The sequence below is a fragment of the Cotesia glomerata genome, linkage group LG4, assembly GCF_020080835.1.
Source record: "Cotesia glomerata isolate CgM1 linkage group LG4, MPM_Cglom_v2.3, whole genome shotgun sequence".
Lineage (NCBI taxonomy): Eukaryota > Metazoa > Arthropoda > Insecta > Hymenoptera > Braconidae > Cotesia > Cotesia glomerata.
The window spans coordinates 16,243,554-16,261,272 of NC_058161.1; the positions used below are offsets into that span (position 1 = coordinate 16,243,554).

At 29.2% G+C, this 17,719-nt stretch overlaps 2 protein-coding genes across 2 annotated transcripts; one reads left to right on the forward strand and one right to left on the reverse strand.

Moving 5' to 3' along the window:
* Positions 1-3,221: 3,221 nt before the first annotated feature.
* Positions 3,222-9,109, forward strand: LOC123264118 (cysteine dioxygenase type 1). Its single transcript, XM_044727221.1, has 4 exons — positions 3,222-3,676; positions 6,918-7,059; positions 7,125-7,413; positions 8,982-9,109. Exons 1-3 carry the CDS (start codon positions 3,420-3,422, stop codon positions 7,395-7,397), a joined length of 672 nt encoding a protein of 223 aa, XP_044583156.1. The 5' UTR covers positions 3,222-3,419; the 3' UTR covers positions 7,398-7,413; positions 8,982-9,109.
* Positions 9,110-9,835: 726 nt separating this feature from the next.
* Positions 9,836-17,719, reverse strand: LOC123263903 (prion-like-(Q/N-rich) domain-bearing protein 25). The gene is made up of 7 exons (XM_044726948.1): positions 17,521-17,719; positions 16,964-17,461; positions 16,658-16,900; positions 16,353-16,598; positions 16,049-16,294; positions 15,743-15,988; positions 9,836-9,900 (listed from the first exon to the last, which is right to left on the reverse strand). The coding sequence occupies exons 1-7, from the start codon at positions 17,717-17,719 to the stop codon at positions 9,836-9,838; spliced, it is 1,743 nt and encodes a 580-aa protein (XP_044582883.1).

A 17,719-nucleotide genomic window follows, 5' to 3' on the forward strand; every position in this document is an offset into this window, starting at 1 on the left:
AGACATGTGGGTAGTCACTTTTTAAGAAATTTTCCAGAGATTACGGAAATGTCTGAAGTAATATTGTTAGTCCAAATTTTTTTGTTGTTAATAATAATAATAATTATGGAAATAATAATCAGAATTTTTTATGGTATACTCACTAAATCAAAAATATTTGATTGTCATTTTCAATTTTTGAATATCATAGAAATGAATTTCTTAGACTACATTGACTATCGAAAGTAATGCAGTCTTCTTTAGTAATAATTTGATGGTATTAATAATATCTGATAATGTTTTTGCGATACAAATTTTACCTAGAAGTATATTTAAATAAAAAATGGTGATTTTGTGCTGCATTGACGCTTAAGGTAGTTGTCATGGTACAATATTGTCAAAAAATTAGAGATTATACGCACCGCAAAAGTATATGAGCTTGTAGCTAAGTAATCCATCATTTTTACGCAAGACTGTACCCGTGGAGACGTAATCCATACAGTATTTATGTCCGACTCCGTAGATATATACTTTTTCATAAATTGTTGAACTTAAATTTGTTATTTATAAATAATTAGACGGTCAAAAATTTATTTTTATTTTTTTTTTAAACTCACAACAAATATCAAAAGATTGTCAGTTTTTTGAAAGTTTCTCAGTCAGTTTTTTTTTTTTTTTTTAAAACTAAGAAACTGTCACAGAACTGCAGAGAGCGTATGCAATTAATGTTAAATATCTCATTTCTAATTGAATTCATCTCGGGTTATATAGGTGGTCAATCGACTTCAAATTTTAAGGGTAATTGTATCATCATGTCCTTAATAAGTATACAAAAATTAAGAATTTTCTGACAGTATGCCTTAACCATGATAACTACCTTAAAATCAATGTAACGTTTTTTGCCAATATATTAATGGTATTATGGTAATATGTAATAAAAAAAATATGTTGAAACGTTAATTAGAAGTGTATTGATACAAAAAATGATGCATTTATGCTGCATCGATATAAAAAATCAATGCAAATTTTTTATTTGCTATTTTAATAACATCAATCGTATATCTAACAATAGTATAGCTTCTAAATTTTCTAATTAAGTCTTTACCCGAGAAATTAACGTTTCTCTACTGCATTGACGCTCAAAATCAATGTAATGTTTTCCCATATTTTACAGTATTAATTATAACAATGATACGGTTTTCAAAATTTCCTTTGAATTGACGTCAAACAAAAAGTGATATTCATATAGGGGAAGGGGGGGGGAATGGGCCCCTTAAGAAAAAAATGTTGATATCCTTAGTGTTTTTCTCTGGTTTTACTTTTTTTTAGTCCCTTGCCAAGTATTTGACCTCAATTTGCTCTGTTCATTAAAAATGAAAAATTGAAAATGTGGGGCAAAATGGGCCATCTTCAGAAAATTTTTATAATACGAGTTTTTCAGCTTGTTTTATTTTTTTTTGCCTTTTAGTGAGTTTATGGTATTAATTTTTTTGTGTATATCGAAATTAAAAAATTGAGAAAAGTGGGGTAAAACGGGCCCCTCAAAAAACTCAATATGTTTCTTACTTGTTTTATATTTTGAATTTTTTTTATTATGTATTCAGTATAAAAAATTTGGATAACAATAGACCCTAAAAAGCGCTCCAACCTAAGCGCTCCACATTTCACGCCAAAAGCAATAATAAATCAGGTAAAAAATGTCGGAGTAATTTAAAAAAAAAAAAACGCGTTTTTTGAATTATTTCGACAACGGTATCTCTTAAACTAATCAATCAATTTCAATCGCGTTAACGGCGATCAACGCGGGTTTCTAAGCTTAAAAACCGATCAGTTTTTCGAATCGATTGGTGTAGTGAAGCCAATAAAAATGTATCACAAAAAACAACAATTTTTTAGAATTTTTTTGATGATATCTCACAAATGAATTAACCGATTTAAAAAAAAATTAAAGGCATTCTATGCAGTCTTTCTAGAACAAAAAGATCATTTATCACTAACCAAACAATCGGACGTGAAATTTCAAAGATGTGTTAAAAAAATACTTTTTTTAATTTTTTAAAATTAAATATCTCTTGAACCGTTCAACCGATTTTGACGTTATTGGCGGCGATTGAAGTGTCCCTAGGAAACGTCCCTGAATGTTTCCGCGATTATGTCCGTATGTCTGTATGTATGTGTGTGTGTATGTATGTATGTGACCCTCTTATAACTTTTAAACGGCTTGACCGATTTCTTCGCGGTTGGTGTCATTCGAAAGGGCTTGACCAAACTTAGATTTTGAATATACTTTGGACCGATTCGAACCGGTAGATTTTGAGAAATCTAAAAAAAACTACAAAAAAAAATTTTTTGAAATGTGGTTTTTTTCAATAACTTTTAAACGGCTCTACCGATCGATTCCAAAAACTAATCAGCTCTTAACATAAAAAAACCACGTCGATCGCCACCAGCCCGGTCAAACTCGGTTGATTCGTTCGTGAGTTATCGTTGTCGAAAGAAAACCGAAAAAAGTGTTTTTTCGGATTCACTCCGAAATTTCTAGTTCGATTGATTCATACTTAAAGATTCTTCATGAGGCTTTAAAAACTGCATTGAATGCTGCCAATCGCGTGAAAATCGGTTCATTCATTCAAAACTATTGCGGTTTGAAAATTCAAAAAGTTGTGTTTTATTAAACTGCTATTAGAGTTTTGAGCTCGAAGAACTCAAAATGACACAAAAATCATATTTTGAGCTTGAAGAGCTCAAAAACGTAATGTGTAATTTTAAGCGCTTAAGTACAAAATGAGCGGGAAGTTTCACGGATGGCCTTTAGGATCAACCGTCGTCCTAATTTTTTTTTCTTTATTTTGATGACATTATTTATATCTAACAATAAAAGCAGCATCCAAAAATTAAATTTGATCTGTCATTACACAATTCTATACTGCATTGACAATAAAAATCAATGCACAGTTTATTGCAATATTTGAGGATTTACCGATGCAATTTCTTTTAAATTTTGACATGTAAAATTTTAATAATGAACTCAAATCGAAAAATTCGTATTCCGAGGACATGTCACAACAATTGATAACTGAACCCATTAAATAATTGATAAACTGTATAAAATTATCAACAATGGAAATGATCGACGTAAACACATTACATATATTCGATAGATGTACAACAACATTAACAGCGGAGTAGGGATAACTATATTACAGTTACTTATATATTACACTTGACTTGTTTTGTGCTGTTTGTTAAGAATAAGGTATAGTCCTATAGTATACCACATACTCACACCGCGTTCACAATTTCAGTACTCTTACTCTCAAAGCACATTCTGTTCTCGAACGTGTACAACGCTCGTAACATTGTTTCTTAGTCTAACGATCTCAGATCAAGATTTTCTCTAAGATCGCTTAGTATATTTGTGAACTAAAGGAAGTGATAAAATGTCAACTTGTAGCAACAACACGTGTAAATTAATAAAACGCGCTAAATTGAACAATATCGATGATGGTATCGAAGAGGATCAAGTTATCGTGAATGTTGACGAAACTCTAACGATTACTCTCGAGGAACTTATTAAAGAATTGTACGAGGAATTTAAAACAAACAATGTTAATGTCGATCGAATTCAGGCATTGATGGCTTCGTACGATAGCAACCCTGAAGATTGGAAGAAATACGCTAAATTTGATTGTGATCGGTAAGTTTTTTTTTAATTTTACATCAAGATTTTGCTTTTGAGTACAAGTTTTTTTTTATCAAAAGAAAAAAAATTTTTAAAATGACTTATAATGCATTTATTTTAAGTGTATTGATTTCAAGTGTCAATGTAGTACATTGATTTTTAATTTCAATGAAGTGCATTAAAATTTAATGTAATTAGTTTTGAATGTTCAAACAATGAACTTATTTTAAATATCAATACATTGTATTGATTTTGAGAGTCAGTACATTAGCAGTAAAATTAGGATGTCAATATGTTGTATTGATTTTTGGATGTCAGTACATTGTATTGTCTTTTGAGTGTCAATTCGTTATATTGTCGTTACTTACGTAGCCAATACGTTTGAGTGCCAATACGTTGAATGTCAATACAGTGCATTGATTTTAAGAGACAATCAATTGCATTGGTTTTTAGTGTCAATACAGTGCATTGATTTTTAAATGCCAGTACAGTATATTGATTTTTAAATGTCAGTACAATGTATCAATTTTAAGTACAAAAACATTGCATTGATTTTTAATGTCAATACACGGCATTGATTTTATTGTCAATACACTGCATTAATTTTTAGTGTTAATACGTTGTATTGATTTTTAAATGTCAATAGATTATATTAATTTTTAAATGTCAGTACAATGTATCAATTTCAAGTGCAAAAACAATGCATTGATTTTAGTGTCAATACACTACATTGATTTTGAGTATCAATACACTGCATTGGTTTTGAGTATCAATACACTGTATTGATTTTGAGTATCAATACACTGTATTGATGTTGAGTATCAATACACTGAATTAATTTTTAAAAGTTAATTAAATACATTATATTGATTTTTAAATGTTAGGACAAGGCATCAATTTTAAGTGCAAAAATATTGCATTGATTTTTAGTGTCAATGCAGTATAAAACATTTTTTGTAAACAAATTATTATTTTAGTAAAAAATCGTTAAAATTGATACTAAAAAATTAATTAATTAAGAATTAATTTATGAAGATAAATAATTATTTATATTTAATTGCTGTCGAGAGTGATTAATATAAAGGTTAACAAATATCTATCGGGATTACCGATATCGCTTCATATGTTTTTTATTTATTTATTTATTTATTTATTTATAAATGGTAATTTTTAATGAAATAATCGAGAATTTTACACTCGACAAGTATTACAAAATTAAAGTTACAAAATATTATATTTTTTATTTTATATTATTTAAACATAAACATGTTATTTACATATATTTATTTTGTTTGTTTGATTGGTTAGACAGATTATTAATGTGATCGATAGATTTCTCGAGTTATTATTATTAATTATTCATGGAAAATTAAATAGATGGGTTTTTGTAGTCTGACATAGTCCAAATGAAATAATTTATTTTTAAAGTATTTTTGTCGTAATAAATATTTCCGATCGTTATAAATTATAGTTTTATACAACTTTTTATGAAAATTTGTTCATAAAAATAGATTTAACTGTCTAAGTTTCTATAGTAAGGGAAAAGACCCAGTTATTGACACTGTCTTAGTTGTTTGATACTTGCAATTTTATTCTAATTAAAAAATTAAATGTTATCAAAAAATCAATTATCTTAAAATTTATATTTATTAATTTATTAGAGTTGCTTTGTTTTTTTTTTAATTAAAATAAAATTGCAAGTGTCAATGACTGGGTCTTTTACCTTAGTCACAAAATATTTTGTTATAAACTTAGTACAGTTTTTGTACGATTTCATTGAGCAATGTAAAATTAATTATATGTTATACATAAAATTATTTAAAATTATAAATTATTATATTAAATTGTATGGAACAAAATCAAATTATATATTATACACAAAAATGTGCAATTATATAAAATTATATACTGTATAAAAAATTATATGGAACAATATCAAGTTATTTTAAATTAAAATCCATATAGTTTTATGTATACACAAGTATAATCGCTTATAATTATATCAAACAATGTTACATATTTAATTACATATAATTATAAGCAACAATATATAATTATATGTATTATATGAAATTATATAAAACGATATCAAGCTATTTAGAGATGAAATTCATATTACATATTTTATTACATAAAATTATATGCAACAATATAAAAATATTTGAGGGCACAATTTATATTATATCTTTTTAACACTCAAATATAATTTCTTATATATAATTATAATAAACAATGTAAAATTACAGGTAACATGAAAAAATATGCAACGATATATAATTATATATGTTATACTAAATTATATAGAACAATATAAAGCTATTTAGAGATGAAATTCATATTATATCATTTTGACACTCAAAAATGATTTTAAACATATAAATGCATTAAATAATGTGAAATCATATGAAACAAAATAAAATTATACGAAATTGCATTTTTAATGTAGGGTAATACTTCATATAATTTTCCACAGTCACTAAAATAATAGATTTTTTGGATATTTATATAAACCCACATAAAATTATGTTAGATTATAAAAAATTATACAAGTTGTATAAAATAATATTAAAGAATGTATGAAACATTCTATAAGGTCAGAATTAATATAATTTTATATAAACATTGAAATAGATATTTTCATATAATTATATTGAATTATATAAAACAATGAAAAATTATATGGATACACTGAAAAAAAAAAAATTCTCGACTGGAGTTTGTTTTCTTGGCTCAAGAAAATATTAAGGAAAATTGAAAATTTCTTGAATGAAGTCAAAGTTTCTTGAGCCAAGAAAATTTCTTCTTGCTCCAAAATAACTTTTGTCTTCCTTAAAATTTTCTTGGCGCAAGAAATTTGTTTTTTCTGTATATACCCTTGTGGAAAATTTTTTTTGAAATAACTGAAAAAATTGTAATAAATACATATAATAGTTCATAAAGTTTTTTATTTTCTTAAAAAGTCCGAAAAAGTCTTATTAAGTCGGAAAAACTCTTCATTCGACTTAGAAAGTCAGATTTTTTGCAAGATTTGGGACTCTGCCAGAAGAGTTATTAAAACTTCTTGTAGGAATTCCTTTATTTTTATAAACATAAAATTACATAGCGTCAGAATTAATGCAATTAAATACAATAATTAAATATTTTTATATTGTTACATTGAATTATGTACAATAATAAAAAATTTTGCGAATTATAAAAAGTTTATATAATTTTATCGAAAAAATTAAATATATTTTTTTATAATTTTTTCAAACAGATACACAAGAAATTTAGTTGACGAAGGAAACGGAAAATTCAATCTAATAGTCCTTTGTTGGAATCCGGCTCAAGGATCCGCAATTCACGACCACTCTGACTCACATTGTGTAATGAAAATTCTCCAAGGTCAGCTGATCGAGGTAACAAAAACTATTTAGAGGAACAATAGCAATTAAGAATAACTCTACTTCCTGAAAAATTTCAGACATTATACACCTGGCCTCGAGAGAACCCGAAGTATCCTGGAAAGGTCGCCGTAGACGAACTCGAGTCAAACGTACTGCAAACGAATGATGTGTGTTACATCAATGACTCGATCGGGCTTCATCGCATGGAGAACCCGAGCAAGACCGAACCGGCAGTATCTTTGCACCTGTACTCCCCACCATATTCATCCTGCAATGCCTTTGACAGACAAACCGGGAACCGGACACCTTGTAAGGTCACATTCTGGTCTAAATATGGCATGAAAAATTAAAATAAAATCTATTGATGTAAGTATAGTATGTTAATTTATTATTTTTTATGCTGCATTGACTCTCAAAATCAATGCAATACTTTTTGTCTACATGTTTATCGTAACATTGTTAAAATTTCAATTCAATCAAAATTATTATTTTATGCTGCATCGATACTCAAAATTGGTGTAATATTTTTATGTCAATATCTTAATAGTAAAATGCGGATAAAATTTCAATAAAAAAGTAATTTTATAAGTAAAATGACAATTTTATACTGCATTGACACTTTAAATCAATGTATCAATTTTTCTTGTTATTTTGATAGAAAATTTACCAAAAATTCGAATTATCATTCGCGTCACATGGGAAATGACAATTTTATGTTACATTGAGATTCAAAGTCAATGTAATCATTCTGACTTGTTATTTTAATGTCGATTTTACTCTAAAGTCACTTAAAACTGCCAATGCAACATAAAATGACAATTTTATGCTGCATTGACGATCGAAATCAATGCAATAGTCTTTTTCTATGTTTCTGTCGTAATGTTAAGTTATAATTTCAATAAAAAATTTCCATTCAGGCAAAATTATCATTTTACGCTGCATTGATACTCAGAATTGATGCAATATTTTTATGTCAATATCTTAATAGTAAAATGCGGTTAAAATTTCAATAAAAAGTAATTTTATGAGTAAAATGATAATTTTATACTGCGTTGACACTTTAAATCAATGTAAAAAAATTCGTGTTATTTTGATATCAAAATTGCCGAAAATTTGAATTATCATTGGCGCTACATGGAAAATAACAATTTTCCGCTACATTGATACTCAACGTCAATGTAATCATTCTGGCCTGTTTTAATTTCGATTTTACTTTAAAGCCGCTTAAAACTGTCAGTGCAATATAAAATGACAATTTTATACTACATTGACAATCAAAGTCAATGTACCATCTTATTGCTATTTCGACAGTATATTGCCTTAAAATTTTATTTAAAAATATTTTTGATTTCATACCACACTAACGTTAAAAATCAATGTCATACTTATCTAATAAAATATCGTAGTCGAGTATTTTAATTCAAATTTTATTTAGAAGTCGATTTATGACTAACATTATAATAATATTTTACTGCATTCACACTCAAAATAAATCCACTATTTTTTTTCAATACTTCAAGATCAAATGATCTAATTTCTCTAAAATTAATTTATCTTCTGAAAACTTAATAAATAAATCAATGAAATAATTGATAAATTGTTAAAATTTTCTGACTATAATGATTGTTCCATGTTTCGTCAATAATAATATAATAATCAGTAAGTAAGTAAGTTAGCGATAACGATAAACAAGGTTATCGTCATCCACTAACGCAATGAGTTCCGAAAACAACAACTACTATTTATCACAAACAATTAAATCAACGGGGTTACGGTTCGCGATAAACGTTTTAAGTTGATTTCCTACAGATGGTGAAATACTTTTGAGAAAATAACGTATCAAATTATTTCTACATCGACTTTTACAATGTATAACTTAGATTAATGATATGTCGAATTATCTAATGATTTTTTTTTTTTTTTTTTTTTTTCAGGGGCTGACCTTATATGTTAAAGTATGACTTATGAGAAAAAATCTATGTAAAACGTAAACTTTTCTATTTATAACACAAATATTTTTCTATGCGAATGAATAAATAAATAAAATTATTTTTGAAATATATTTTTTGCCTCAGTTACTTTCCCAGAATAATAATCTGTAAGAACAGTGTAAAAATAACAAATTTTAAGCGACTGTTATTGTCTTATCTGTATCATCACTCATAGTCAATGCAGAGTTAAGTTTTCGAGAAGTCACGGCACTCTTGATAAGTGAAATATTTAAGAAGGAGGAGAAAACATTTATCATTATTATTAGAAGAGAAAAAGATCTGCATTGGATGTCATATTCAATGCAAATTTGGATTTTCATAGGATATAGACACTTCCAATAAATATATATTCGAGAGCAATATGAATACATTAATATTTGACAATAGAAATAAAAAAAAGTGTGTGTACTTATGTACGCACGTAAGAAGTTATACTTCTTTGTATATAAATTGTATTATAAATTGGAAATATGCTGTCAGTGCTTTTAAAGAGGAAGGATCCCTCTACAACTTCCGCCCATGGTCAAATGAATATCATGAAATGTCGCTAAGCTATAGATAATTTAAGGAAAAAAAATGATTTCAACGGGTTAATTATATGAGAAAACTTTAAATTCATCCAGCGAGTACTTAAAATTGAAATTAAGAACTATCTTTTGGTGAGAAGTTTTTTTTGTATGTAAAGAACAATATTTCGTAAATGGAGTGAGAAAAAAAAATAGTTGTCTCAAATGAAGCACCCTAATATATATATTTATTCATTTTATTTATTTCTATAAAAAATAATATATACACAATTAGTCGATTGTGTCGATTGTGTAGATTGTATCAGACACATTTGAAGGTAATAAAAGTACAATAGCTTAAATAAAAATTAAACAAATATATTTGTAAACTGAGTTAATTTTTATAATTCATTTTTTACAAATCACGACGAGAAATAACAGTTGTTTCATTACCGGTAACATGAGATTTAATACAACGCCTACATTTAATTTTTTAATGGATCAATTAATAAAAGTTGCTCTACAATATCTTGATATGACGTGGTATCAATTATTAGATGATTAGACGAACTAATTCTTTGGAAAATACCATTAGAATCAAATGCCAGATTTTTCGGAACAATACCAATGACGTTTACTGCATCAGATGTAAAAATCAAGCCTTCAATCCACAGATTCGGTAGAATCTGGCGCCAAGTTCCGTTCAAATCCGTTGTAAACGGAGCGCCAGACTACCGAGTGTGTTTACTGTAAGCAGAACGGTATTTCGAGGTTGCAAAATTTTATTTAATTCGACGATACTTCTTGTTCCTAAATTTTATATTATAACAGTAATTCATACTTTATTTTACTGATATCAATTAATTATATTCAATTATACCCAGTCAGCATCCAAGTCAAAAAGATTTCAGTATGAAGTCTTTTAAAAAACTTCTTATAGAAGTCCTAATGTGACGTCTTAAGGAGCTCTTTTTTACGAGGTCAGAACTAAGAGCTCTTAATGAACTCATAAGTTTGGAGTCAATTTTCTGACATCTAACTGAGTCCCTTTTTTGGACTTCTTTTTGAGTTGCGTATAATGAGCTTATAGACATTATAAACAAAAACACAAATTTCTTTTTAATATAAAGCTGTCAAAATCTTATTCATTTTTCATTTATTACTTTCCTGATGAGAAATTAAATTGAAAATGATTAAAAATAATTCGAATTAAATGATTTAAAACAATTTGAATAGATTAATATATAGATATACACTTGGCATAGGTTAACTCATTTCTCTTAATCCAGGTTAATTAAATTTTTCAAAAATTTTAAATTATATTATGAAGTAATAGGCAATAATGTTAAAATCTGGTTCGTAATCAAACTAATTTAGATAAAATAATAAAATTGGATTCTAATCTGAAAAAATTATGTGAACTTTCTACATTTAAGGAGTACTTAGTAGACTTTTGAATATTTTTTAGTATATAAATATTCGTAAAAGTTACTTTTTCTCTATCGATACACAGTATCAAATAGAATAAATAATATAGACAATGATCGCAACATTTCATCACTATATAAACTTAGCTTATAAGAATAATGAGATGTGTAACGACATATCGTTTGAACAGCGTAGGGGGCTAGGTATCGATCTAGCACGCGCGCGACTCGGGTTCGAATCTTAGTTACGGCAATTGCGATTTTCACTTTCTCTCTTTAAACCGACAATATTAGGACAAACTATAATAATAAAAATTCGAAATCAGCATCGGTGCTTCATGAAACTCTGAATTATTTTTCATAATTTACTTTTATTATTATTATTTTTGTTGTGTTCTTATTATTGTTATCATTATAATAGCGTATAGAGATAAAAAATCATTCATCTGTGCGAGTTCAGAAAAAAGAGCTCTTTAAGAGCTCGTTTTGATGAGTTCTTAAAGTCTACAATAAGCGGCGCATTCGACCTCTGCAGAAGGTCTTAAAGACGTCTTTTAGACGTAGACTCTGACGTCCAAATCAGAAATCTGAGCTCATTGGGAATAACTTAATACGTCATTTTGCTATCTGGGTAACCATTAATTTACTTGAAATTATTAAATTTTATCAGCACAAACTATAGCAAGCTCAAAAATTTCGATCCTGACTTTTTTTCGATGTAAAAAGTGACATGCCACAGACTAAGTAATTCGAGAATGCATGGTAATGATCCAATAGATGGGAAACTACAGTTAAAAAAATAAATTTCACAGCTTGCATCTACACCCGTCAGGGTGCGCTGCAATTATTTTTACATAAACTGTAGCTTCAAGGGGATAGTTTGCTATCAAAAATGCAGCCAACTTGAGATTTAAGTTAGTACCAATTGCAAATTTTTATTATAATTACAAAAAATACTGAAATCCGAACAAAAACATTTTCACTGTAAAAAAATCGCGCCAAGTCCACGTTCATAAGACTATTAAGAAAAAAAAAATTTTTTTTTTTCTTTACAAAAAGATATAAAATAGAAAAATTTAAAAATCTAAGTAACCGATATGATTGAATATGATTTTCGGAAATTAAAAAAAATTTTGTTGTAAATTTAAAAATTAAGAAAAAAATTTTGGAACGTATTTAGTGTGCGTCATTGAGTATTTCAATTTTTTTAAAGTCCTAGTAAATAGATTTTACGAATTTCATTAAAAGTAAAATATTTTGCAACCACGCACACTAAATACGTTCCAAAATTTTTTTCTTAATCTTTAAATTTACAACAAAATTTTTTTTAATTTCCGAAAATCATATACAATCATATCGGTTACTTGGATTTTTTAATTTTTCTATTTTATATCTTTTTGTAAAGAAAAAAAAAATTTTTTTTTTCTTAATAGTCTTATGAACGTGGACTTGGCGCGATTTTTTTACAGTGAAACTGTTTTTGTTCGGATGTTAATAACTGGGAACCATAGAAGTTAAAAACGTGAAACTTGGTAGGAATATTACTTTTGCTACACTGTAAAAAATTTCGGTGTAAAAGTTGGACCCATAGACTTTTACACCGCCGTGTAAGTGTGAAAAGTCGGTGTAAAAGTTCCTCCATGTGAAATTTTCACTCTTGTAAATTTAACACGGTGTAAATTACTGTTTTACACTATTCCGCGTTATTATTTATTGAAACACTAAATTTTGTTTGATTCAAAAATTTAATTATTTAGACCATTAAACCTCGCGGATAAGAAATAATCGCTTAAACTTCTAAAAAGTGGGATTCGCTGCTCTGGGATATTCCGCTCCCGTGAACCAATGAATGTCTTTGTCTTTAGATGATTTTATTAATTTTAGACAGAAGTTCTCACGCGTGCCAGTTAACTTATTTTATTTACTTACAATATTAACTGCGGTGATTATTCTGTGTCCTTGATTGACCCTTTTGACTGAATAGAAATAGTTGAGATAGGTGAATAGTGGTAGTTTAGTAATAGTGTATAGCGGTGATAACAATAAACTTAACTTTGTTACACAAAATAAGCACTTTTAATATAAACTTGTGATATTTTGGTAACGTAACTTAACAGAATAGAATACTTGTAACAGTGGAATGAATATTATTTAATATTAGAAATGTAATAGCGAATTAGCGGTAAATTATGGTAAATAGTCACCTAATAGTAGTAAAAAAGGAATATTAGATTGATTATTAGTAAGTTTTATAAATTTTTAGTGAGTAATCACCTAATAGTCGTAATAGAGGTATAGTGGTAAATTGAGTAAGAAGTATCTAACGTAGTGGTTGACACCGGGGGATAGATCGAAGTGTCGATCAATGCTCAGGTTTTGAGGCTCGTAGCTGATTTTCCCCTCCTCGTGTCGTCCTGTGACGTCACGGGGGCTACACATTAATTTAGCTAGTGTCGGTAACGGAAATTTCGGGTGGTAGTTCGCCAGGCTGATAAAATCGGGACATTTTGCAGTGTGTCATTATAACTTTGCAAATTTAATAACTATTATTAGTAACCTATTTTTCATATATATATATATATATATATATATATATATATATATATATATATATATATATATAAATATATAAAAAATTGATGTGAGTACTCAAATGAAAGGTCTCGATGAGTGTAACATCAGAATGAGCTTATATCTTTAAAAATGTCAATAATTCACAAGATAAAAAGTCATTTCTTAATTATTGACCTTTTTAAAGATATAAGCTCATCCTGATGTTACACTTATCAAGAGCTTTCATTTGAGTACTCACATGTATTTTGATATGTTTTTCATATATAGCATATACTTGTGTGTAGTATATGCATGTATACATACATACATACATACTCATACATACATACAGATGTACGGACACCATCGTCGGAATAGTCAGGGAAGCTTCCTGAGACCTTGGAACGTCGAGATCTAGTGAAAATTCAATTTTTGCAAAACGGGGTAAAACCAATAACTTCCCAATTTTTGAAAATTTTTAATTTTCTTAGCGGGAAGTTAAAAAATGTATAGCTACTTGAAATAAAGTTTTATTGATTGAATTTACTGACTGGGAATTAATTTCATGTGACTGGGTGATTAAAAGATAATTTTTTTTAAACATAATTTTATTATTGTAGGTTCAATACAAATTTATAGTCCAAAAATTAATTTAATGTATCCTCTAGATTTATAGTCCAAAAATGAATTTAATGTATCCTCTAGATTTAATATTGCAATAATATAAAACAAAATAATGTATTTTAACAATGATCTCTAAGAATTATTGGCAACAGCAACTTAATTTTAGCTGCATTGACACCGAATATCGATGCAGACATAATCATGGGTTAAAAGTTAGGAAAATATTAAAGAACTTAACCATTTTAACAATTATATTTTTAAAACACACAAATTATTAGCGACTGCAACAAAATTTGTTCTGCATTGACACCTATAATCAACGCAGTCCGAATTGTGAGCTCTGCATTGATCATCACGCCAACAATAACCGCCAAGTAAGGGCAAGCATGATTTTCCATCTGCAATATTGTTTTGTTTACACACGCATTTATTCCTGTTAGAACACTTGGCGTGCCAGATGTCGCTGCACTCTGAATTGACACTACATCCAAACAACGTCTCCGCTGTGAAAAATTTTATGACAAGGTCATAAATCTCAAGATGCCGTCAATACTATACACACAGTAATAGTATACTACACCACAAAGGCAGAAAGTTGAGATTCCGAAACGAAATCTCAACTTTCTGCCCTTGTAGTGTATCCTAGTTTTCTTGCTACCCGGTCGAAAGTAAGTACGGAAAAAATTGAACTGAAAAAAATTGATGCCTGCCCCGACATTTGCGGCACGAGCGAAGCGAGTGCTGCTGGCGGGGGGCATCAAATCATAAAAAAAGTAAATGTAATCGTTTTTAAAATAGAATACAGTCTCATGAATAAGGTCTATATTTTTATATATAAATGAAACACTAAATATTGTTTTTCAATAGATACTCAATTATCGGTCATCAAATTATCATACGGATATATTAATATGAGTGTGAATGTTGCAAACATGGAATATTAAATTTAAAAAATAAATAATTTTGTCAAAAAAATTAAATTCAACCAGCACAAATTACAAAATTTTTTCGTCTATTTTTTCAGATTTTTCTCAAAGATTATTTACTTTTTCATTCATTTAAAAACTATTAAATAATTATTTGTCTAAAATTATAATATATTATATGAATTTTTCACGGATATCAATTCAATTTAATCAAAATAATATATTAACACAAAATATTTTCTAGAATAAAAACATTGAGACCTTTGAAAGAATCGTATTTAATTTAGGTTACATGTAAACACAAAAGTGACAGCGTCGAGTGACCACAGTGCATAAATACTCTTTTATTGCGCTACTATATTCTTTCGGCTCGCTGTTATAGATGGCGCACGAGTAATCCCAGCGTGGCACAAAAGTCGGACTTTCTGCCGTGAAATCGCAGCTGAAACCACGTACTTTCGACCGGCGTAGTAAGAAAAAAATTTATTGGCGTTGTGTAAAGTGAAGAAATTTGTGTGTAGCATGTTACACTCTAGTGTAGAATTTTACATTCTAGTGTGTTAATCCAACGCATGAGAATGTTAAATTCTAGACACTAGAGTGTAATATTCTACACAAATTTTTACACTTTACTGAATGACAAAAAATTTTGTAGAGTGTAAACTTACCTGAAGCACATTGAATTATCGACACAGATTCTAATCCAATGTCGCACTGACATTCATTATCAATGCAGATCATACTGTCTGAAAAACACTGAGACTCTACAGAGCAATGACCGCCTACAGTAGGCGCACAATCTTTTTCGTTTACTGCAAAGTAATCATTATTACAAACGCAAATTCCACCGGAACACACTGCGTTCCTCATTGACATGCAATCTGCATTGTCACGACAACTTCCTCCCAAGACCGCTAAAAAAGAAAATTTAGAGTCTAATTGTAATGAATTGGCTCAAAGAACATCCTACTTACAAAGCATACAATAAAAATTGGACATGGCAGTGTAATTATGCTTGCATTGACACTCGTTATGAATGCAAACCGAGTTATGCGTCCCACAATCGTCATTTTTCGTACAATCACCGCTTAGAAACGGCTTACAGGACGTTTTGTTTATCGCAATGTGTTTTGCTTTACATTGACACTCATTTTTCACACAGAAGGCGTTACTTATCTCACTACAGTCATTGTCATTGCGGCAGAACTTATGATCAGACTCTGGAACAAAAAAAAACATTTACCACCACTTTATTGTCGTGTACAGCAAAAAATTTACCGAAAATACAGTAATCATTAGCTAAAGGAATGAAATATCTCTTGCATTGGCACTGATTATCAATACACACTGCATTCTCTACTACGCAGGGCTCGTCTGTGGTACAAAATCCGCCCAGCGCTGGCGCACACAATGTTTTATTTATTTCAAGGTAGTTTTGTTTGCATGCACATATATTTTCAGAACACTGCGCATGCTTTACGGCATCACAATCTGTGTTGTAATGGCAATGCAGACCCAACCGTGCTGTGAAATAATAATTGAATTAAATTACTTTAAATCGTTATTCATATCATTATACTTACTCGGTTGACAGTGATTGTCATTCTGCAACATGTAACCAGGGTTGCATTGGCACTCATTATCAATGCAGGTTGTATTCCAGGTCGCGCATTTTTTTTGACAATTTTCGCCCAAAAGTGGCACACACGTCTTGTCATCTACTGCCACATGTCCGTCATTGCATTTACATTTACCGGACTGTGAACACATGGCATGTTTTGCTGCTCTGCATTGTCTGTCATTGTCACATGACACGTCTGTGTAAACTAAACATTGACAGTTGATTATTATAACGATTAATTAATGTAATATTTTGAATATTAACTTACTCAGAAGACATTTTTTGTTCGACTGCGGCCGAAAATTAGGTGAGCATTGACACTCATTGTCAATACAGTCGGCATTGAAGAGAAAACAATCAAAGTCGTTGTCACAGTGACCGTTCAACAAACTTTTACATTCTGCGTTGTTTTCTGCTGCTACGTAATTTGACTTGCATTGACATTTATTGTCGATGCACTCTGAATATTTTATCCCTTCGCAATCACTATTTTGCTGGCATGACTGACCCAGGAAACTAGCCAAGCATTGATTATTTGATTTCCGTTTATAATTTTCCTTGCATTGACACTCATAGTAAATGCAGAAAGAGTTCGCTGGCGCACAGTCTCCGCTTTTCGAACAAAATTCACCTAAAAGCGGCGCACAGGTGATATTACTCAACTGGATATGATTTTCTCTGCATTGACATTTTTTTTCTTCGGAACATTTCGTGTAATGTATTGACTTACAATCATTATCAATACGGCAAGAAGCTTCTAAGTAATCTAAAAAAGTTTATATTGAGCTAGACCCCTTCTTTCATAAATTGGAAAAAAAATATTACCTCGGATGCACTTAGAGTCGAATTGTGAGTAATTAATGCTGCATTGACACGTATTATCAATGCAGACGGAATTTTTGGTTGCGCAAAGATTATCGCCCCAACAATGTTCGCCGACTAATGGTGCGCAAGCGGTGTCATTAAGCTTCCCATAATTTGGTCGGCAAGCACAACGTTTATCCTCGGAACACCATGTGTACAT

Bases quoted from the DNA above. Each gene is read 5' to 3' on its own strand.
- LOC123263903 (XM_044726948.1), bottom strand. From the start codon at position 17,719: ATGTACACATGGTGTTCCGAGGATAAACGTTGTGCTTGCCGACCAAAT. The intron at 17,462-17,520 runs GTAATATTTTTT...AAACTTTTTTAG, and splicing joins CGACTCTAAGTGCATCCGAG to ATTACTTAGAAGCTTCTTGC. The intron at 15,989-16,048 runs GTAAGTAGGATG...TTTCTTTTTTAG, and splicing joins CAATTTTTATTGTATGCTTT to CGGTCTTGGGAGGAAGTTGT.
- LOC123264118 (XM_044727221.1), top strand. From the start codon at position 3,420: ATGTCAACTTGTAGCAACAACACGTGTAAATTAATAAAACGCGCTAAA. The intron at 3,677-6,917 runs GTAAGTTTTTTT...TTTTTCAAACAG, and splicing joins GCTAAATTTGATTGTGATCG to ATACACAAGAAATTTAGTTG. The intron at 7,060-7,124 runs GTAACAAAAACT...GAAAAATTTCAG, and splicing joins TCCAAGGTCAGCTGATCGAG to ACATTATACACCTGGCCTCG.